At 34.7% G+C, this 24,813-nt stretch overlaps 1 protein-coding gene across 1 annotated transcript; it reads left to right on the top strand.

Annotated features, from left to right (window-relative positions):
• The first annotated feature begins 18,540 nt into the window (after positions 1–18,540).
• LOC129232543 (probable palmitoyltransferase ZDHHC24) lies at positions 18,541–23,702 on the top strand. The gene is made up of 2 exons (XM_054866678.1): positions 18,541–19,112; positions 23,293–23,702. Exons 1-2 carry the CDS (start codon positions 18,608–18,610, stop codon positions 23,700–23,702), a joined length of 915 nt encoding a protein of 304 aa, XP_054722653.1. The 5' UTR covers positions 18,541–18,607.
• The last annotated feature ends 1,111 nt before the right edge of the window (positions 23,703–24,813 follow it).

Genomic DNA, 24,813 nt, shown 5'->3' with positions numbered 1-24,813 from the left:
AGCAATTTTTAAGGCGTAATAGCCAGCAAGCTATTGAGCCTTAATTTCGGATTATTATATCCCAGGGGTGTCCACCTATTGGGGATCATGGCGCAGACTGCGCCATTGAAATTTTTAGGGGAGGAGGTGAGGGGTATTTTTCTCTTTAAGGGAGCTCTTGCATTCCGGGGAGGGGGGAATTTGGGGGGATGCGCCCTTGTCCTTGTGGCTGGTTTTGGGGTTAAGTCAGAGATGCCCATCTAAGCGGGCGGGGGGGGGAGGGGGGGCAAGGCACAAACTGCGCCATTGAAATTTTTAGGGGGTTGAAGGGTATTTTTCTTACTTTAAGGGGATCTTGCATTTCGGGGGGGGGGGGTCTTCGCGAAATTTTGGCGGATGCGCCCTTGTCCTTAGGGCTGATTTTGTGGTAAAGTCAGGGTGCCCACCTAAACGGGGGCGGGGGCCTGGTGAAGACTGCGACATTGAAATTTTTATGGGGGGTTTAAGGGGGGTATTTTTTACTTTAAGGGGGCTCTTGCATTTTGGTGGGGTTAGGGGGATGCGCCGTTGTCCTTTGGGCTGGTTTTGGGGTAAAGTGGGTGCCCACCTCAGCGGTTGGTGCATGGCGTTGACTGCGCCATTCAAATTTTTTAGGACGGTTGGAGGGGTATTTTTCTCACTTTAAGGGGGCTCTTGCATTTCGAGGGGGGGGGGTCTTCGCGAAATTTAAGTGGGTGCGCCCTTGTCCTTGGGGCTGATTTTGGGGTAAAATCCGGCGTGCCCACCTAAGCAGGGGGGTGCATGGCGCTGACTGCTCCATTGAAATTTTTAGGGGGGTTGAGGGGTATTTTTTTACTTTAAGCGGGTTCTTGCATTTCGGAAGGATGTCTTCGGGAAATTTAAGAGGATGCGCCCTTGTCCTTGGGGCTGATTTTGTGGTAAAGTCAGGGTGCCCATCTAAACGGGGGCGGGGGCATGGTGCAGACTGCGACATTGAAATTTTTATGGGGGGTTAGGGGGATGCGCCGTTGTCCTTTGGGCTGGTTTTGGGGTAAAGTGGGTGCCCACCTAAGCGGTTGGTGCACGGCGTTGACTGCGCCATTCAAATTTTTTAGGACGGTTGGAGGGGTATTTTTCTCACTTTAAGGGGGCTCTTGCATTTCGAGGGGGGGGTCTTTGCGAAATTTAAGTGGGTGCGCCCTTGTCCATGGGGCTGATTTTGGGGTAAAGTCAGGGTGCCCACCTAAGCGGGGAGGCATGGCGCAGACTGCGCCATTGAAATTTTTATCTGGGTTTGAGGGGTATTTTTCTCATTTTAAGGGGACTCTTGCATTTCGAAGGGGGGGGGGGGGTCTTTGCGAAATTTAGGAAGATGCGCAGTTGTTCTTGGGGCTGATTTTGGCGTAAAGTCAGGGCTGCGCCATTGAAATTTCTGGGGGGGGGGATTGAAGGGTATTTTTCTCACTTTAAGGGGGTTCTTGATGCATTCGGGGGGAAGTCTTCGCGAAATTTAAGAGGATGCGCCCTTGTCCATAGGGGGTGTGGGCACCCCTGATATCTACTATTGTGAACAATTTAAAATTGGTTTCGTTTATTGCAAAGGAACTTTTTACGAGAATTCAACGTCTATCAGTTTTCAGTTCAATTTTAATTTTCACGTGTGAGATGGAATTAAGGCAGTCACATATGGAAACCTTAGTAAATTACTTATCTTTTGTTTTCTTAGAAATTCATCCGTCTGTTTCAGGGCTACGGAGTCGGAGTCAGGCTGATTTTGGGGTAAAATCATTGATGCCCACCTAAGCAAGGGGGGGGGGGGGCATGGCGCAGAATGCGCCATTGAAATTTTTTGGAAGGAGTTGAGGGGTATTTTTTCATTTTTAGGGGGGCTCTTACATTTATGGGGGGGCTTCGGGAAATTTAGGGGACGCGCCCTTCTCCATAGGGAGTGTGGGCACCCCTGTGAAAAAATTAAAATTGGTTTCGTTTATTCCAAAGGAGTTTTTCACGAGAATTCAACATCTGTATCTGTTTTCAATTCAATTTGAATTTTCTCATGTGAGATGGAATTAAGGCAGTCACACTGGGGGGGGGGGGAGGGGAGTCATGGCGCTGACTGCGCCATTGAAAGTGTTAGGGGGGATGTTTTAAATATTATTTTTCACTTTCGGGTTCTCTTGCTATTGGGGGGGGGATTTTCACCAATTTTCTTAGGGTGGGTGAGCACCCCTGGTAAAGGAGATGGAGTCGTCACTCAAAAGTTTTAAATTTACAAATGTCTGGAGTTGGGAGTCGTTTTTAGCTCCAAGTTCACAACTTTCCCATCTTGTGGAGTCGGAGTCGAACTGATTTTGGGGGTAAAGGATTTGAAGTTGATACTCTAAGGTTTAAATTTTACAAAAATCGGATTCAGAGTCTATAATTTTTCCTTTAAGGCCACAACTATCTCATTGCTAGTGTAGGATGGATTTTGAGTTAAAAGAGTCGGAGTCGGTTACTCGAAGAGGCCTTAAGATTACAAAGGTCGGAATCGGAGTAAGTCATTTTCGCTTCAAGTCCGCAACTCCGTCATTGCATGTGTGGAGTCGGAGTCGGTGCGCGAATGTTTTAAATTTACTGAAGTTGGATCCGGAGTCTGTCATTTTCCCTCCTAGTCCTCATCAACTCTCCCACTGCTAGCGGAGTCGGAGTCGGACTGATTTTGGTGATGCAAAAGAGTCGGAGTCAGATTCAAAAGTCGAAATCGGAGTCAATCACTTTCCCTCTAAGTCCGGCGCAACCCGGCCCTTGCTTGTGGAGCCCCTGACTGATTTTGGGGCAAAGGAGTCGGAATTGAAGCAGTGGCGGATCCAGACGACCCTTTTAGGAGTGGCGAATGACTAATGCATGTGGGGGGGGGGGGGAGACTAACGAAAATAAAATTTAAAAAAGTTTAATATCCTTGCATAAGAGTGTTTTTGGGCTCTCTACCAAATATTTTTGTTCAGAACGCATTTTCAGATGTTCTTTGGTAGTTAATAGAGGTGTTTAAAGGACCCTCTCCGAAAAAATTTGGAAATTTCTGGGTATATTTTCAAAAATAGAATTGTTTGCCATCTTTGGTGACTTGAAGGAAAAGGATCAGATTCAGAAATTCTCTCTTGTTGCGTTTTGATATTAGACAGCAGAAATGCAATTTCAGAAATCTAAAATGATGCAAAGCAAGAGGTTTCGGGGGCTTTCACCCGGAAAAAAAATCGGAATTGAAGTCCCCTAAAAGCGCAATTGAGGACATCTTTGAAGACATAGCAAAAGACATGTAGTTCAGAACTTTTCCCCAGGAATGTTACGATGTAGGAACTTCTCCGGAAATTTTTCGAAGGTGAAGTCCTGAAAACGCAATTGTAGGTCATCTTTTATGACATTGGAAAAAGCAAAGGGGTTCGGAATTTTCCACCAGAAATTGTTCGAAATCGGAGTCCTAAAACTGCTCTTGTTTACCATCTTTGGTAGCATTAAGGGAAGGGATGTTATCGGGAGCTGTCCCTCAATTTTTCGATAATATAAAGCTTCAAACATGCAGTGTTAGGGGATCTTCATTGATGTTCCCCCGAATTTTTTTCGGAATTGAAGTCTTTAATAAAACGTAATTTAAGACCATCTTTAAAGACATTGACCAAAGGCATGAAGTTTAAAACTTTCCCCCGGAAATATTTAATATTAAAGTTTTAAAAGCAGCCCAGATTTTTTTGTAATGTCAGGAAGTGGTAAGGTTTTAGTTTTCCCGTTTAAGTTTTTTAAACTAGGGTCTTCGAAATTGAGGCTGCAAATTCCAAAATTTTGATAACATTTTAGAGTGACTCTCCCCTGGAAATTTTTTGCAATTGAAGTCGCAAGAATAGTTGTAGGCGTTTTTTTTTTTGTGATGTATTTGGGGGGGGGGGGTCTTCCGGAATGTACCTTTTCCCCCTGTGGATCCGGCACTGAGTTGAAGGTTCTAAAATTTCCGGAACCAGAGATTCGGTTATTTTCCGATGGAATATCGGTTATATTTATTATAAGGAGAAAAAAGGCAATTTAGATATCAGAAACGCAAATAATTTTAGTTCATTCTTTTCAGGAGTTTTACTTTTTGTCAAAGAAAAAATTCCAATAAATTTGAGTTAGGGTTTAATCTTCCAAACGAGCAATCCCATCCATTCTTTAAGGAGTGGGGACTTTATATAGCAAGTGCGAAAAGGAAAATGTATGTTGCAAGTAAAAATAAGATCGTTTTCTGCCATTGAGTACTGCCATTTGGGGAGCCAATGTAGTGGTTAGTGGCGGTCCTAGATTTTATGGGGGTCTCTGGGCGAAGACTTTTAGCGGGGCTTCCAGCTAAAAATATTAATCAATGTATAATTATAGGGATGACCATCGCAAGAGTAATGTCATCCCCCCTCCCCACCCCTCACATTCGTTAGAATAATAAAATTCAAGGTTTGCAATACATTATCCTAATGTTCAAAGCTTTCGAGCACTTGAAAATGAGTTTTTTTTGCTTCAAACTTTTCGTTTATTTTAGGAATGACTCCTGTTGTTTTTCGGGAGTTGGAGGCTCCCAACAAAGTTGGGTTTCTAAGCTTTAACTTGTTTAGCTATAGGTAAATCCAGGCTTGCAAACAACAATACGTTAATTAAGACAGAGACAAGTGTGGTAGAGGGGTGGGGAGTCAGGAGGAATGGGACAGCTGCATTAATAAGCCGAAGTAAAATGAGAAAAATTAATTTTTAGCTAGTCCGGTAGTGGTAGCAGCTTTAGACCCTCGCTTGACTCAACTCTACATCTATAACATCTACTGGACAAGATGTAGAAATATTTTTTCACTTTATTTCGACTTATATAAATGCAGCTGTTCCACTTCTCCCGCAGTCCAATTCTTCTCGACTCTCCCTTAATTATTGTAATTATTAATACGTAAGAAAATCAATCTTTGAGGGGAAAAAACAAAAAACAATAAAAAGTTATCACAAAATTACTTAAGAGTTTAGAAAGGTGATAGGTGAGACTGGATAGTTTTCCCTGGATGTTCTGTATCTAACAGTATAAGAAGTATTGACCTGGTATACATCAATGACAATCTGGAGGAGATAGGGTTACAGACACACAGATACACGAAGAAGTTAACAGGTTTTAATAGTATAAATGAATAATAATTTTTAACAGGTCCTCTTCGTGGATCATTCTTGATCAGCCTAAAAATAACTGAAATTTACTTCTTTGTCATTGAAGTTTCAAAGATATTCTACCCAACTTTTATACCTCATTCACTAGCTGATTCTGTTAACAGAAGTAAATTTTGGTACCACTTTCAAAAACTTGGGAACCAAACACGGGGGTTCCGCGTTAGGCTGACCGTCTAAAAACATAACTGGAGAATTAACCACTTTCTTCAGAATTATTTTTATTGAATTCATCATGATTTTGTATGATTCAAAGAGTTTGATCAGTACGTTTAAAATTTAATTTAATTGCATGAATTAAGAGATATACATATCACACTCAAACGCATATGCAGCACATGTGCACAATGTACCACTTCCACTTTTTCTATGAAAAAGGAAAAAAGGAATGTACTATTAAATTTGCCAGACATTTTATAAGGCTTTCTTCTCACGTTCTAAATTATGTACTACAATATTTCCAATGTACTATGAATAAAACAATAAATTGCGTGCACACAAAGTGGCCCACTGTGTCCCATTTGTGGAGTATAGTTGACCAATCTTTTTTATTTATACTGAACAAACATAAAGTACTGTTTTGTTAGGTCTTTTTATACAATTCTAATTGAAAGAACACAATGAAAACATTTTCATGAAGTAAATAACCAAAATGTATGGAAAATACATAAATGATGTGACATATAGAATGCTTTTCTTCAGCAACTATAGTAGGGGCAAACCTAACCTAGCAGCATTGTGAAGGTTATGCAGATTCAAATCACAGCATTATCATGCTGCAGATTATATTTTATTTGCTCCAATTATAGTTTAACTGCTGTTTCAATAAAGTGAACCGACAAAGATCTTATAATACAATTCCAGTGCCTTATATATACCATCTCTAAAAAAATTAGTAATGAACTTATTATTTTATTTATCTAATGCTGTTTTGAAATCTTTTTTAATATCATATAATTTAAATATATGAATTATTAAATTTTATATGAATAATTATTGTACTACTACTACTACTACTGAAATATGAATTATATTCAATATTTTTTTTTCTTTCCAATATTTTCAACTGCTTCTTATAATAACCAGACTTAAATATTTTGCCAATTTTGCACTTACGGGTTCATTGAATAGCAGTTCACTGTGCCTCATGTAGAAGCATAACAAATTAACAATACTACACCTGTATGCTTGAACGATGTATTTAATTTTGAGGATTTTTTTCATATATAACTTAGTTTTTGGGTTTAAATATACCAAAATTATTTTTACAAGATAAATAAGTGCTGGTTCCAGTTTTGTATGTTACGGCTGAGAATCAAGTGCCACAGAATAACTAAAAAGGAAATAATCAGGTTTCCACTAATTCCCTAATTTTTCCAGAAAAAGAAAGTCTACAAAATTCCAGAATATATGAACTACATAATAAAATTAAAGAAATATTCAGTTTTGTTATGCACAAATAAATAAATAAATAAATAAATAAAATAAAAATTAAAAAATAAATAAAAAGAATAAATTAAAAAAAAATAAATAAAAAGAATAAATTAAAAAAAAAGACAAAAAGCCCAGACATATAAAACTGAGAAAAGACAGAAGCACACGTTTGCAGTTATAAAAGGTATTTTAATAGCATCACACAAATTTTATTCAGTCTAAAATCTAAATCTTGAAGTTAATAATATTTGATTAGGGAACTCTTGCTGCATCGTCAAACATTCATTTTATGTGGTGAAGTATCTGGCTGCTACTCCATATAAAGGGGGAAGTAACATCTAACAACCCTTTTACTTCCTCAAAAAATTTTCCTCAGCCCTTTTATTCAGCTAAAACAAATTCTGCAAGCCTAAAATAAACAAATAACAAGCTAATTAAACTCAAAACTCACAGATCAACTGCACATACTCATATAGGCATCAAAACATGCAGTCAAATATCAAATACCTCATGCTAAATTAATTGGATCATACATTACTAGCCTGGATACCAACAAACCAGGGTTGACAAGATTTTGGACCTCAGGGTAAAAACCTACATTTTTGGAGAAACTGTATTTTGTTAGAAAATATCAAAAAACAGAACAAAATTATGTTTTTATTGAATATTTATTCAATGGTGGACATTCAAGTGCAAATATATACGTAACTTATTTATACAGCTGATTCTAATTTAATTAATAACGTTGAATTCTTCATTTAAAATTTCAACTTGCATGCATGTTTCTTTTTTCTTTTCATAATAGTAACCACATTTTTCGACATTTATGCATGGGTGCAAAAGAAAGTATTCAAAATATAGAGCAATAATTGAATTAAATGCAATAAATGACAATTTTTTGTAGTTACAGAATGTATTAAAAATATAAATTTAAAAAAGAAATTGCACAAGTTTTAAAATATTAGTGCAGTGTATTTAATCATCAATTTCTAAATCTCCCTGCTGCATACTATTCAGTATTAGAGACAGCATTCAATTCTCTGCACTTTTTTCAGCAGGATTAAAAAACTACAAAGCCTAAAATAACAAATAATTAACAAATTTAAACATAAGCAATTTCAAAACAGGCAATGCCTTCAAAACTCACAGATCAATCATATTTAGAAAAACAAGCATCAGAGCATTCAGCAAAAAATTTTAAATATTTTACGCAAAATTAACTAAATCAAATTAGTCATAACTAAGAAGAGAAGATTTTGAAAACAAAATTTGTTTTTATCTTATTTGTTATCAGACAAGACGTTTTATCTGGTAAGACACAAATAAGATTTAAAAAAAATAAAAATTAATTTGAATTTTGACCTCTTGAATTCAAATGTTTTTTGCAATAACGAGTGTGTGTGTGCATGTAGGCAGGGGCGGCATTTCAGCATTTCATTTGGGGGGTCGAGTTTCTTTAATATGTATTACCACAGTGCGGTTCCAAACATACATTAGCTAACAGGAAGTGGTCAAAAAATCGAGTCAACCATACAGAAAAATAATTATCATCAAATCTTGTGTTAATTTCATTCGAAACTGAATCTATTACTTCATACAAAATATTGAAAAATCAATGTTTGACTTCACATCATCATGTAGATTTTTGTCACTTTTTTTTTTGCGCCTTTTTAAAAGTGGCTTGGAGGAAGAATTTTTTCGAAAAGTTTCACGATTGATTGAAGTATACATCTATGTAAAATCCATTTTCAGTTTTAATTGTAGATTGAACTATAGTAGTATGGTGCACAGATCAATTGTAGATTGAACTGTGTTTTGAATAGTCCGAAAATTAAGCGTAGCGGATTCAAGATGTTTTGATAGAGTAAAGCATTTCTCAAAAACTTTCTTCAATACAAACAAATTGAATAAAAATTCAAACGAAGTCATACATGAAAAAGGACATGAGGTTTTTCACCATTGAAAGAATCGTTACGCAATCATTCTTCCAGTCGTCACATCACTGCTTTGAAGTTATAAAGAAATGTTTTTATGGTTTTAACTCTTGAAGAGCATCTTGTGTCACTTCGAGATTGCATAATTATAGAGCCCAATAAAAGGTATTTGTTGATATATATATATTTTTCAATAATCACATACATTTTTAAGAAGTTTCTATGAAAGCATATAATGCACTTAGCAGCTGAAACGTGCTTCTAGCAGAAGAAAGCGATGAACACTCATTAAATAAATATACACTTAAAAAATGAGCGTAAATGTGAATGTAAAATATCAAGAAATTTCTTGCGAAAACCTTGCAGCCACACCACTTTGCAAGAGCCTCTCATATTGGACACACCATACTGGGCACAGAAGTATAAAATATTTAGCCTATATGAGGAAATGTCTTCTTTAGTTAAAATTAACCATGGTTCTCTATCAGTTTTTTGTGTTCTGAAAAGGCCGGAAAATACTTCATGAATTTCTAAGTCATCATCCAAATCACGAAAAACACTTTTTCCAGTCTGAAAATAAGTCGAGTTTCATCAAATAGTTACTGAGAACCAGCGAGATTTTTTTTTAATGAACATTGATTTGCGACTCACATAAATTGAATTCACCCATTTTCTATCATTCTGCTCAAAAAATTTGAGGGTGCGACCGCCCCCTCTTGACCCCCCTATTTGCCGCCCCAGTATGTAGGCATGAGTGTTTATGTGTGTGCGAGTTTGTGTGTAGGGAGTATGTGTGTAGGCATGTGTGTTTGTGTGCAGGTATGAGTGTGTGGGTAGTTGTGTGTGTATTTGTGTAGGTGTCTGTGTATATGCGTATTGTGTGTATGTATGTGTTTGTGTGTATGCGTTTGTATATGTATTTGTGTAGTTGTGTATGTATGCGCATGTGTGTAGCATATGGATGCAACCTGGAGACGGTTTTCGCAAGAGGAGCAGTATTGTGAGGAGCCGGTCGACAGTGATGCTGCCGAGGGTGCTGGTGGGAAAATAAAATGATAGGACGCCAAAACAGTCAAGTGAGAACAATAAGCAAAAATTGTTGCTTGCAAAAGAAATTGACAATGATGTCACGAGAGGCGAAGAAAAACCGAGTTAACAGAAAAAACGTCACACTTACTAGCTCCCTACCCTACCTACTTTGCAAATAAGAAGAGATCATCATCAGTCTGTGAGCTGCTATTGGTTGGCATGTCTGATTCAAATGGATAAAATGCTCAGCTGGTTGATTGATAATATTCAACGATTGAGAGAAATTATAAAAAAAAAAGGTTACTTATGTGTGTGTTTAACTAACTAATCCGATTTCTAAAGTGAAGAGCAGAATTTTACCCAAATGTCAGCCAAGGCGCTAGGAACTATTTCTTTCCCTTGGCATCTTATTTCTCCATTGTCAAGTAAGCTTGCATTCAAGTATAGGCAATTGTTGGCTGGTGGAAGGTCCATGTCTTCTGATTGAAAGGCAATTTTGCTTCAAGTTTAGGAGTTGCTGGCTGGTTGGGTACAGCCTAGTCAATCCCCCTTACCAGAGGCATTGCCTGATACTACAGATGAAAATATCAGAGATGAAACACTCCATCTGATGGTCCAGTGAAGGCTCCCATGGTGTTGCTCCGTTCCATTGGTACACAAGGGGGGCAGCAACAGCGGTTTTGTCATGAATAGGAAGTTCTTTTTTTTATTTTGTCTTGCTTCCATTTGTTTGGCTTCGTCTGCAGCACATAGATCTCCTTGATCCCATGAGTTCCACATCAGATAGGGGTTCCGATCTCCTGATTTCTGTTGCAAAGTGAGATAAAACCAATATCATTTATATCAAGTTCAATTATACAATGGCATTTGATTAAACATTGGAAAAGAAGAGGAAGTAAATTACTAGTCTTACATTATTACATTAGTCTTAAATTATTAGAATTGTCGTGAAAAGTACATGGTCTAATTAAAGTAGATGGCATACCTTTTCTCATACTGCTATTTATTAAATTAACTACATTATAATTAGCTGTGCTAGACGCTGAAGTCGTGCATGCACTTTTTGTCAAATTTTGACTTACTACTATCGGGTGGTTCTGTGTCACACATTTCATCTGAATACAATATTTTACGGTTATTTGAGACAGTGAGAAGCAAAGGGATGTAAGTGGCAAAATTAAAATTTGGCAATAATCAGTACAAATAGTAAGTGAACATCACCTCTCTCTTGGGGTAAGAGATTGTACTTGCAGCCGTGGTAGATGCTGCTATATAGTATGATTTAGAAAAAAAAAAAAAAATCAATGGAAGCCTCCTAGGCAGTTATTTCTCAACTCTTTTTACTCAAAACTTTAAAATGTCCAGTAACATACTCAGCTGCTGATACGGAGTTTGCGCTTAGCATGGCAGTATGCTGTCCCAGTGTTCCTCAATACAGCTTCACAACACCGAAATTTCCCGTTTTCGAGACCTAGATTTTTTTAAAAAAAAGATCGAGACCTGACCAGTGGCAATAATTTGAAATGCACTAACTTTTGCATTAATATCATTGATTAAGACTAGTTTGTCTTAGTTATGGATTAGATAAAAAAACGCAGTAGTTAAACAATTGGTTCAGGGTTCATACCCTTTAGGCAGAAAAAAATTCAAGCACTTTTCAAGTACTTTTCAAGGTAAAAAATTTTGTTTTCAAGGCAATATCATAAATTTGTACTAAAAATATTGTATGCAGATTTCATTTACTACAAACACATAGAAATAAGGCAATAATACAAAAAAGTATAGGGAAACAAAATTGCTTTTTCTACAACGAGAGACGCTTTGATGAAAGATCTACTGCGTTGAAAGTTTTTCTGAAAATGTTTGAAAAGTTTGGTCATAAAGAGAAGCAGATACCAAGAGGTTTAATTTTGAGGTTTTTCAAAGGTTGCAACAGTCAGAGGTTTGTATATTTTCTAGAATCAGCAAATTAATACTTTAAAAAAAAAACCTTTCATAAGTGCTTTTAACTTTTAAGGGAAGAAACTAAAATACCCAAGTTCAATGGCATTGCCAGAGAGGAGTTTTTGAAGTCACTCCCCCCTCCCCCCGGTTTCAACATTTATTTCCAATAGCTATAAAGTGGTTTATTACAATATGAGGGTGGTTAGGACAAAAACACTAACCAGAAAGTTATTTCAGTTTGCACTATTAAGTTCTAAAAATATTAGGTTTGCAAATCATTTATAAGTATACAAATCAATTATTCGTATGTATTTATTAGCTGTTCAGCCAATAAGGCATTTCAACTGTCCTCGAGTAAATTTAAAAATTAGGAAGTAAGATAAGTTGATGAAAGTCCACAGTCCAGTCTCTACACCTCAAAATATATAAAAGCAGCTTAAGCAGTGATAAATACTCTGAATGTAAACTTGAGCCTATTCAGCTTTCATTGATAAACTTGCAATAGACAAGAAATGTGCAAGTTCAGATTTATAGAGCCATATTTTGAAATTGAAAAGATTCACAAGAAGTTGACATATATTATGACAAAAGTAGTTTTATTTTGGGGAAAAAAAGGGTTATTGTTGAAATTAGAATTTAAATTTAGAAAGGCAATAATATTCAGGTGTAATTGTAATTTGTGAGTTCATAAAAAATTACCTGAAAGTTTCAAAGAGCAAAATGGGGCAAGGGGGGGGGGGAATAATTTTTAAAACTAAGACCCTGTTACTTGAATATACATATGTACAACAATAACTTTTGCTATGCATACAATTCATAAAATAGTTTATTAAGTCAAAATATTCTGCATAGAAATACCATGCCCAGTGCCTGTTGATAACCAGCAGCAGGCACTGGGCCTAGCTAGGCTGGTACTGGTCAATTTATTAGATCCAAATGAAGATGAATGCCCCTCCTTAAGCTATCTACCCCTTTGCTGATTAAAGCCTCTTTCAGTAAGCTCCAAGTACCCACAACCTTAATAAAGTAGTAATTTTGAACATTTGAGGAAAAGGGGAAAATTGGAGATATAGGGAGGTAAAAGCATAAAAACGAGCACTACTGGATTTCATGTGAATAATCATAACACAACCACCCCTGTTATACACCTTATTTATTTTAGCAGACATGATGAAATGATGTACTTATAAATAAAATTATATAAATCAACTTTATATTTAAAATACAAACTTTAAGTAAATTTGTTAGGTGCTCAACTGCTGAAATTTAAATTTTTTTTTTAAAATCTGTTATGACCAAAAATTAGGTAAAGATAATCATTCAAAATTGCAAAAATAAATAAGCAAATAATTAAACAAGACCAAGGTAATAAATTCTTTAACTCTTTAGTTATTAAAATAAAAAATAAAATAAGCTAATCTGATGTAGCAGTGTCAAAATAACTACTAATTGCCAAAAACATAAAAATATTTACAAAATGCAAAGGGATTGAAATCTCAAACAAGGGAAGCAAATTTTCGCGAATTAATGTTAATGTTGTCATGTTTCCCATAAAATAAACTTATATTTTACTGAAATTAAACATAAAATATGCTAATCTACGGTAGCAAATATGAAAATAACATCCGATTAGTGAATATATTTAAATATTTGCAAGATGCAAAAAGATTGAAATTTCAAACACGAGAAGCAATTTTTCGCAGAGTCTGAGCTCGTTCGACGTGGCATGTTTCCCATGAAATAAATTTATTTGTTTTTTATTAAAATTAAACAAAAAATATACTAATCTAAGGTAGCATATGCGAAACTAACATTTGATTAGCCAAAATATTTAAATATTTGCAGGATGCAAAAAGATTGAAATTTCAAACACAAGAGCAATTTTCCGCGAAACCCGAGTAAGTTCAATGTTGTCATGGTTTCCAAATTAATTTCTTTGTTAATTAATTAAATTAAACAAAAGATAAACTAATCTAAGGTACCATATGTCAAAATATCTATCGGTTGTAAAAAACATCAAAATATTTACAAGATGCAAAAGGATTGAAATCCCAAACACGGAAGCAATTTTTCGCGATGTTGCATACTGAACACATGTTCAGAAAATTGCATTGGTGAAATACTTTTTTAAAACTTCTAAGCACAATTCGTTGATTTTTGAGAGAATTTAAGCACTAAGAAACTTTTTCAAGGTTTTAAAACTTTTTCAAGGTTTTCAAGCACATGAAAATGAACTTTTTTTTTTCAAGCACTTTTCAAGGTTTTTCAAGGGCGTACGAACCCTGTGGTTTGAAATTAGCACCAGAAATACTTCAACAAAATTATTCAGTGCTTCATCTCAACTTTCTGTCACAATGCTTTTATTAAAATTTATAGCGTGAAGAAAATCATTGAGACGAAAGATCTGTTGCCATTTTTTTTCTCCAATATGAACAAATAAAATTCTGGGTTTTGTTTTAAAGGCTTCTTCTGTAATCGTAGAATTTTAAATGTTTACCTTCTTCGTGTCATTTGACATAAAAAATTTTCGAGGTGGACCGTGCAAAGCCGTTTTAAAATGTAATGTTTAAAAATTTGAGAGAAATGAACAATTTGCATACCTCTTTGTACAGGGCGAGGATTCATTAGGGGGACTTGGCAACCAACCTCCTCCTGAACCAGCAGTGAGTTACACACTGCTTACATAGTAATAAACTATGTACTATCACTCGTAGAACATTGAATTTCAATATTCTTTTTTTTTGAAACAAGTTAACAGCATGTAGAATAAAAATTTTAAGAATTGATGGAATAAAAAGTTAAACTATAATGTTGAAACAAACTAAAAAAATAATATAATTCCTTCGAATTTAATGCATATTCAAAGCACAATAAAATTTCAGAATTTGCAATAGACTGTGAAAACTTTGTGATTTTGAGTTTATAATAGTAATCAAAACACTTGAAGCTTTGGAAGGAAAAATAAAAGGCACTCGCATTAGACAATTGATGCAATTATAACTTAAGAATCAATTTTATTGCTTTGTAATTAGTCAGAGATTTAAGCTTTCTCATTTTTAATTATTGTTATGTAGAACATGTGCATGATTTTTTTTTTTTTTTAATACTGGTAATTATTTTTATAGTCATCAAAAACTCACAATTACAAATTTCCAGACAATTAGTAAGAAATTCTGAGGGACTTTATATCTGCAAGAAGCTTAGAGAAATCATTTATCATTTATTACTTTACTGTTAAATATAAACATGTTGCATTACAACTTAATAGAGGAGAAAAAACTTAATGTAAAATCTAAATGCAACCCTATTACAATGCTAATGGATAGTTTGGATTAGCACATAATAGTTCGGAATATGTATCCAACCTATTCAGATAATAATATATTTTGTTTCTCAACATGTTTGGAATTGAAATAGGTTCAAATGTTAACTAGCTGTTAGCAATAGCTTATTGTCGATAACTTTTTTTGTTGTCACTTACAGTGGAACCATCTATAATAAAAAAAATTACTTAGCTACAATTGCGTCATAATAAAGAAGAGACTTATAAAATTAAGATTAGAAGTAAGACACATTAAAACGAAAATTATTCAAGAATTGAATGCATTGCCTGCTTGTTACAGGAAAATTCTCAAAATATAGCACAATACAAAACCAATTCAAGTTGAGAATCAAGTTTCATAACAGTCCAGGAATAAACTCTAATTACACAGACAAACAATATAGAAAAGCATCAAAAAGTAGTACTATAATAAATTAAAACAAATTGGACAATGGACATCTTTCTGCATACAGGGAAAAAAATCTCAAGAATCAAAACAAATATACCAAACATGAAAAATCCTTGACATATAAGTACACTTGTAAAATGGGGCATTTGTTGTTGCTCACAGCAACAGCTGATGTTGTTGCTACTTGTGCACACATATTTTTTACTTTGCACTTTTATTTAAAAATTCAGTAATCATCCTTAAACCATGAAAATCAAACATGCAAATTATTTGTCTGAAAGTAATTCAAGCATTACAAGCATGATTGATAGATCTTTTAAAAATTGGTGATTCAATTTAGTTATTTTGAAATTTCAGAATTACATAATTCCTCCAAAAAGCAGTTAAGCTGGCATGAAAAATTATTGCTTGAAACTGTTTTATCACTCAGGAAGTTAAGAATATGAATAATATGAATGGATTTCAGTTTTACAATCATAATTCAGCCAACAAGTACCAGTATTTTAACAATGTTTAATACATAAATCATTTTATTCTAGAAAATATACCATATTTCGCCAGTTTTAATTTGGAAATTTTACTCAAATGAAACAGATTTTTTAAACTTGTTTGGGACTTTGTATCAGCAAGAAGCTTTGAGAAATATTTTTTACTTTTAAGTTAATTTTAAACATGATGTATTAGAACTTTATTTTATTTCGTAGAGTGTCCGAAATGTTTCAATGCATTTTAAATACTTTTATCAGACAATGACAGAGGCATTAAATTGACTAAGAGTCCAGTGAAATTATGCAATCGACAAAATTAGCTTAAACAATAAATTGCTCTATAAACAACAATGTAACCCTCAAAATAATTTAGTTTTATCTACATTTCTATGTACAAGCAAAATTAGATCAATGATTAGATCAATGCACGCAGAAAATTTTTTCTGTGTTTACATTAAACCTTTAAAAGTCGCTTAGTAACCCATTTTGAAATAAATATTTGAAGCGTTCGTATCATCATCACATAAATTACGAAAAACTTATCTCACGTGTAAATTTTTATGGACTTTCTAAAGATATGAAACACAAAACATTAATGGAAGAGAGCTCGTTCATGCAATTTTATGGCTGTTAACTAACTTTCGAACACTCTGGAAAATGCCTAGTGATACAAATACGGGAAAAGAAACTAAATTTTAAGTCTCTAGCTCATCGGAGGGCAGGTTAAAAATCAATTACAAAATTCCACAGCAACAAACACACCAAAACAAGTTATTAAAAACATGATAAAAATGCTCTTAACGTGCAGAAAACTAGAGTACTTGTTCATCATAGTAAAAGTAACACGTAAACTGTATGTTTATTTAAAATTACATAGCAATATTCAGATTCAGGAACGAATGCGATGTTACCGGCAACAAACAAAAAAAATAAATAAAACTATTACCTACATACTTCAAATTTCTCTTTCAATCGAATTGTGAATTGACCCCAATTCACAATCTTCTTTGCAGCTCGAACTTAAACGAAATTTTGTACAATTAATACTCTTATTAATTTAATTAATTGCACACACGCTACATACATACGTCCAACAGTCAGGAACTTTCAAAATGGTTCTACGACGTCATACATATCGATTACGATACGATAAAACATGTATATATGCGATACAGGCGCAATAGCGAATGCTATTGGACCTTAAAATTTAAGGCGCAATAGCCACTTCGTATTGGAAATGAAAATAAATTTTTTTCTATGGTCACAGTGAAGGGTTTAACTGAAAAAACATTTGTTACCCCGTTTACTAATGCTGTGCTCAGTTTTCCACCGTTTTGAGCTCTTATAATTACATTTTATCCATTTGAAATAAAAAATAAGCGAAAAAAGGTTTTCTTTCTTAAATATAAAAGTTTACTATAATTTTATCAATTCAGTAGTTAGGCTGCGTTCGGAAACGATCCACCGGTTACACCGCGTGGTTAGTCCGGTGTGGTTATGACGTATTTGGAATTTCTCTAGGAATTCCGGTAGAACAGCTGTGTTTCCGAACGCTCGTGGTTAAACCGCGGTAGTTCTAGTTCAGCAGCAAACGACACTCCAATCAAAGCGTAACTTTCATAATAGGCAAGTCACGTGCGTTACGATCAAAACATGAAACACGACCGGATTGGCCAACACAGACTTTGTGACGTTTGTGATCTCGCTAACCGCTTCCAGACAGCGGTGCCACAGGTTGCTACCAAGTCGACCGCCAGAGAACAACCGCAGCGTTTCCGAACGCGGTTAAGTGACGTCACCGGTTCCACCGCAAGCGTTTCCGAACGCTTGCGGTTGCACCGAGGCGACCGATCCGCGTTTCCGAATGCACCCTTAGGCTGCGTTCGGAAACGATCCACCGGTTGAACCGCGTGGTTAGTCCGGTGTGGTTATGACGTATTTGGAATTTCTCTAGGAATTCTGGTAGAACAGCTGTGTTTCCGAACGCTCGTGGTTAAACCGCGGTAGTTCTAGTTCAGCAGCAAACGACACTCCAATCAACGCGTAACTTTCATAATAGGCAAGTCACGTGCGTTACGATCAAAACATGAAATACGACCGGATTGGCCAACACAGACTTTGTGACGTTTGTGATCTCGCTAACCGCTTCCAGACAGCGGTGCCACAGGTTGCTACCAAGTCGACCGCCAGAAAACAACCGCAGTGTTTCCGAACGCGGTTAAGTGACGTCACCGGTTCCACCGCAAGCGTTTCCGAACGCTTGCGGTTGCACCGAGGCGACCGATCCGCGTTTCCGAATGCACCCTTAGGCTGCGTTCGGAAACGATCCACCGGTTGAACCGCGTGGTTAGTCCGGTGTGGTTATGACGTATTTGGAATTTCTCTAGGAATTCTGGTAGAACAGCTGTGTTTCCGAACGCTCGTGGTTAAACCGCGGTAGTTCTAGTTCAGCAGCAAACGACACTCCAATCAACGCGTAACTTTCATAATAGGCAAGTCACGTGCGTTACGATCAAAACATGAAATACGACCGGATTGGCCAACACAGACTTTGTGACGTTTGTGATCTCGCTAACCGCTTCCAGACAGCGGTGCCACAGGTTGCTACCAAGTCGACCGCCAGAAAACAACCGCAGTGTTTCCGAACGCGGTTAAGTGACGTCATCGGTTCCACCGCAAGCGTTTCCGAACGCTTGCGGTTGCACCGAGGCGACCGATCCGCGTTTCCGAATGCACCCTTAGTAAAACCTGTAACTGTACTGAAAAATCTAGAGTTTGTTTTGTTTCCAGGCGAAATTATCCTGGTCCCTTTAAATACTTACTAAAATTTCTCGGCAATGTTTGATTTTATTTTTGCTTTATATCAATGTTTTTAGATCGAGATAAAGGTTTTTGTGCAAATTCTGTTCATACCATGGAGATAAATGAAGAATATACCTTGCCTTTAAACAAAAATGATATTTTGCCAAAAAACAAATTGGATCGCGGGTTATTTGTTTTGATGACTGTTTTAATCCCTGCCTTGACAGTGTGGGAAACCTTTATTCTCTTTCAGTATTATCCAGAACTCAATTTTAATGTGTTTATTCATTTTCTGTTTGGTAGTTTTTTGAGTGTCAATGTTCTTGGTAATTTATATTACCTTAAAAAGATCGACTCGTCAGCGAAACAAAAGTCACTTCCAGCAGTATTACATGCAAATTGGAAATACTGTCACTTTTGTCAGCTAAATTCTCCTCCCCGATCTTATCACTGTCCTGTATGTGATGAATGTATATTAAAGCGGGATCAACATTGTATGTTTGCAGGTTGCTGTGTGGGATTTTATAATCATCGCTATTATTTCTTGGCTGTTGTTTATGCAATGCTAGGTAAGTTAACAATGTATTTCATATGTAAATTAAAATGTTTTAATGTATCAAAACAGTCAGTAATACAAAACTTTGGTTGCATTATATTGTGACCTTATTTTATACAGCTTTATATATATTTTGAAGAACACAGTAACCCCTCATCTTCTATCTTCCTTAAAGTAAAAGTTTAAAAAGGAAGTTTTATATTCATCTGAATTTGCGACAGTTTAGGAGCAATTTAGCAGAGTAGAAGTGTATTTATTTATTTATTTTTTAGGAGAATTTATAAACTTTATTGTTTATGTTAAGAGAGTCATCCTATAATGTTTCAATAAACTAAATCTTTTGTTGATCCTTACGCATGATTTTATTTCCTATACATTAGATGAATTCATTAAGTTTTAAATAGGCTTGTGTAGTCGCAGTCGGGACTGATTTTGGAGTAAAGTAATCAGAGTCAGGAATCAAAGGTTCAAAATTTCAAGAGTCAGAGCTGGTGTCAGTCATTTTCTCTGTAAAGTTTAAGCTAGACTGTTTCTCTGCCAGTCTAAGTTAGAGGCCTTAACACTCCTGGAATTGGTTATTTCTCCTCCAACTCCACAGCCCTGGTTTTAAGTACTTGGTTTTTTCCTATTTTCTAATAATTGCTTTTTTGTTTTGTTTCCTGAAAAATCACAATATAATGTAGAGCTGCTGTATTAACTCTTTAAAATCCAAAAGGTTGTCGATAAAACTGGACCAAACTAATGCCAAATCCTTAAAAATATGAACACTTTAAGCTGGTGCATTGTTCTAGAAATAGTTTTGACTCATATTTCAGAAATCTAGTCTGCATTGTTAGGTACCATCAACCTATTCTACAATTTGTTTTGTTTATTGATAATTTAAATGTATGGGTAAAAAATGCAAGCACAACCCAATCACCAAAAAACATACCAGTGCAAATGACAATTTTATACTTTTAATGAGTAAATTACAATATCTTAATGTTAAAAGGTTTTTATGTTCAAAATATCAGTACCTCGTTTTTACATAAAGGTAAATGAAATAAAGTCACTATATTGATCTATTTTAAATATTTTTTCAAATGAATTTTTCAGAGGGTGGAGTAAAATTCCCCCAACACAAGCTTTATAAAATGAAAGGTTTATATTATTTGACAAAGTTTTAAAAATTGCTGCTGTAACACTACAAATACTCATAATTTTAACAGTGGATAATGCAAAGTTATATGTCCCTAGATTAGGGTCAGCAGCAGATTTTAGGAGGAGTACAGGGACCAGTGACCCTCTAAAGAAGATAATTTAACTATTTCATTTATTATTTTTTAATTGACTTCTCTATAACATAAAGAATTTTTTTTAGTTATTTTCAAAATAATACAAAGGAAACGAAGTATTGTTGAGTAAAAGCATTTTTCTCTACTGAAGAAGTAATATTGGAGTCAGAGGACTAAACAGAAAAATGAATTTAACTAACTCATTTAACGCATCGGTTTCGAATTCAAGGGGATGTAATATCATGATTCATCCATTAATTCTTATTTTGGGGAGAATCGATACTAATCATTTTTTAAAAAATGTGTAGATGTTTCTAGAAGAATTGTTTTGATCCAGGAAGCTGATTGCAAAATAATGGATTCTTTTTTTTCAGCTTAATAGAAATGCAAAATGAAAGCACTCAGATGGTAGTTTCTTGCCAAAACCGTAATATTGATGGAAATGTTCCGTAGTATCAAAATGTTATCTCAACTGTATGATGATTTTAAGAGCTAAACTGCGATTGCTTTAAAATTGGCTGAGAAATATTTCCTAAACACTTCAATAAAACTTATATGTTATGAAGTTATTATTTGCTTAATTACATAATATTTTATACAGTTAAAATATAAATTAAATTTTTAAAAAATCAATATGAAGTATGGGTTTATTTAAAAACTTTGCCATCTCCTGTTATAATCATCATTACAATGTTTCTAATTAAAACCTCTCATTTCACAGCATCTTGGTGAAATTATATAGATTTTAGTATTTGTGTGTGTGTGTGTGTGTGTGTGTGTGTGTGTGTGTGTGTGTGATTGGCTTGAAATGTCAAAGATGCTTTGCATCTACATTCAAAGAAATTTATGTACATGAAAGTAGGTTAATTGGCCTTAAGGGATCTTAAAAAACATTTAGAAATAAACTTATGAAAACTTGGCTCTGAAAATTGTATGGAGAAGAGTTATTTTCAATTTCAAAGGTTATTTCTGTATCTACCCCTGAATAGAGTATCATAAACTTTTGCTTGAGTGGTGAGGAAACTGCGCAAATTTGTTTCCAATAATTGTCAAATACAAATACAAAAGTGACGATCAGAAACAGGCTCTGGGCCCAGCTAGGCTGGTCCTAGTTAATTTACAATCCCCAATGAAGATCAATGGCTCTCTTAAAACTATCTAATTCTTAAGATGATGCAACCAAACTCAGTGTTTTGGGCACTGTTTACCACTTTAGGTGTTGGACCATGTTTTATGGGGGTTTTATTTTTTAAATTCTTTTAAAAGAAAAATTGGAAATCTGCAGAAAATCTAATTTCAATGGGAAAAAAAGTTGAATGACTCATTTTTCTTCTCTAAAAGTGCTTGATTTACACAATAAATTATTAACCACTAAATAACTTCTATTTTAGCACTGTGCCGTTGAAAGGTATAAAATTCCTTAAAAGTTAAAGTAATTTAATAAATTTTAATAAGTCTTTATTCCTCCAAAATGTCTGTCTTATTTAAAGTTTTATTATCTAAACAGGATTAGTTCGAGTAAGGGAAAACAAAATTTCAATGTTTTAACTTGAGATTTTTACCATTCGTTTACGTTAATTGAGATATAACATTTTACTGGTTGCATTCAATTCTATGCTCCCGGAGAGTAACTGGGTATAAAAAATTTGACTTGACTAATAGCTTGACAATATCTACTTGTTAGTGAATGAAATCTTGTTTCCCTTTACCCCATTTTGTTTTCATTTACTCCAAAGACTAGGGGGTAAATAAGAACAGCGATTTCCTTGTACCCTTGAGGTTGAAGTAGGCAGATAACTGTGATATATCGTCTTTGAGGCTTAAAAGAGCGGTGCCTACTTCAGAGAGATTATAGAGCAAACTACACCGTCAAAAAAAAACAAAAATTTTTTAATTTTTTTTTTTTGGGGGGGGGGGGTTACTCTTGGGTGGGTCTTTGTAGTGTTTGAGGGGCGGCGCACCATTGCTCTAGGGGAGGGGGGAAATGTGCACCCCTACTTAAAATGTTCTTCATCATTGATACTCAATCTGCAGGCTAATAGGTTGCAGGTAGCCTAAAAAATCCTCCAAATGTAATCTAAAATCACAAAAATGGAAAAATCGGGCAAGAAATTTGCAAACTATCTAAATTTATGTCAAAAATGTACAAAAGTAACTCAAATCAAAATGTCACCAAAATCTACCAAAGAAAAAAAAAGGTGAGAGTAGGTTGTTTCCACTAGCACAGCCTGAATTATCTTCTGAGAGGGGGGGGGGGGTGATCAAAACAGTTCTAACATGTGCATGAACTGTCGTATTTGGATCAGCAATAATGTTAAAACCAAGGCCTCTGGGGATGTTTTAACACCCCCACTTACACATCACATAATTAAAATGTGTGAAGTGACTAAACTTCCATAATGCATATGTCATTAAACTAGCAATTTGTCTAGAATGCTAGTAATGAACCTGCTTTTCCATATTTCTTCAACTTTTTTGTTGTCTCTAAAAAGCAATAATATTTTAGTTTGTAAATGTACATTGGTGGATTTACCATGTCACAATTGCAAGGGGCCACCGCAAAATAAGTTCCCTGAAAGGAATTTTGAACTGCACATGAAAGAAAGTTTAAAGGTAACAAAAAGGCCCCTAAAAAGCAGAGGCGGATTAAAATATTGTGGGGCCCTTGGCAAATTACTTTTTTTTTGGGTCCTCTCTGTAGTAGTCAAACCTCACAGTTTTAATCATTGGCTAAACTGATTTCAACTATTTGGAGGCTCTAGGCCATGACCAAGTTGGAATATTCAGTAGTCAGAGTCTGCTATAAAAGGCATTACAACAGACATCCTAATGGTAAATCTGCCACGGTAATTTTGCGTAAAAATGATTTTGGTTTTTTTAAGTAACTTTAACGTTATTGTTTTTATTCTGATCTTTCAGGTTCCTTGTGTGCTGCTCTCTTTCAACTACCTCACTGCCTTGAATCAATTGGTGGTTTTCATCTTCTACCCATGCTGTCATTGGCAGCTCCACATATTTCACTTCTGTTTGGATTTTTAAGCTTTTATGGTTTTATCTGTGCCATTACGCAAATTGTTTTGTTAAGTGCTGTTGTGTTGACAACATATCTGTTGATTGTGCAGATACGCTGTATATCTAACGGACAAACCATTCATGAGAAAAAGGCTGACATTAGATTGTATGACTTGGGCTTGAAGAAAAATTTTATTCAGATACTTGGTATGAAATGGTTTATTGCCATATTTTGGCCCTTTGTTTCATCCCCTATTAAGGGAGATGGAATGCAGTTTCTTACATTTTATGACTTACAAGAAATAAAGAATGTTTAAATTACTTTTAATGTATTAGCTTTTAAACTGAATAAAAGCTAATCTTAGAAGATCATAAACTGAAGCAAATTACTGTGATTGCACAATTTTTTAGGTTTTTTCTTTTCTTTCCGAATGTGTGTGTGTGTGTGCAAGCCAGCTATTTCTTTGGTTAAAGTTTTCAATTCTCTGAAAATTAAAATAATCTTCAATACATCAACATGAACATTTATTTTGTAATTATCAACTCTCTTTGTATTTAACCATGACATATAAAAGGTGTAAAAATAATCAACATTTGTACATCTTTTGCTAATGTTTTAAGACTGCCATTACCATCATCATTTCAGGGATCCTATGAGTTTGAAGGAGATAATTTTAAATATAAATTTATGTTGAATCAATTTGTATGAACTTGACACATTTTAGACTTAAATCAGTTAATTACTTACTGTTGTGGTTCTTAAATACAAATTTATGTTGAATCAATTTTTTATGATCTTGACAGATTTTAGACTTTCATTAGTTCATTACTTACTGTTGTGATTCTTGAATACAAATTTATGTTGATTCAATTTTTATGATCTTGATACATTTTAGACATCAGTTACTGTTGTGGTTCTGAACTACTTAATGCCCTTGACTTAAAATGGAATATATTTGTGAACATTAATATTGATTAGCTTAACATCTTTGATTGACATTGCATGATTTTGTGAAACTGATGATTGAATTTAAAATAATTTTTGTTTCCAACATTTTTTTACATAAATCCGTATTATAATATTTTGCCGTGAACAGGTAAACGGCAGTATCTGCACTAATGAGTTTTGGAGATATTTGAAGAAACATGTTTTGGATTCAATACTAGCAATAGGGAAATTTTGAAATTAGACATTTTTTGAAGCTTTCTTTTCAGAGAAAACTGATTAAGCATGTTTGCACACTAAAGCTGATAACGAAAATGCAAAAAAAAAAAAGATTTGAAAAAATTTGCCGTTACTGCCCTTATTTGCCCATGGCAATATTATTTTGCTGTGCTAATCTTAAGTGTCATATATTCTTTTACATTCACTCACTCAGTATTGTTGTAATAATATTATTTATAGTTCAATTTTTTTGTAAGGGCTCA

The sequence above is a fragment of the Uloborus diversus genome, unplaced genomic scaffold (genome assembly GCF_026930045.1).
Source record: "Uloborus diversus isolate 005 unplaced genomic scaffold, Udiv.v.3.1 scaffold_1255, whole genome shotgun sequence".
Taxonomy (NCBI): domain Eukaryota; kingdom Metazoa; phylum Arthropoda; class Arachnida; order Araneae; family Uloboridae; genus Uloborus; species Uloborus diversus.
The sequence above is the reverse complement of the archived record's forward strand: the minus strand, read 5'-3'. Positions and strand labels throughout refer to the sequence as shown.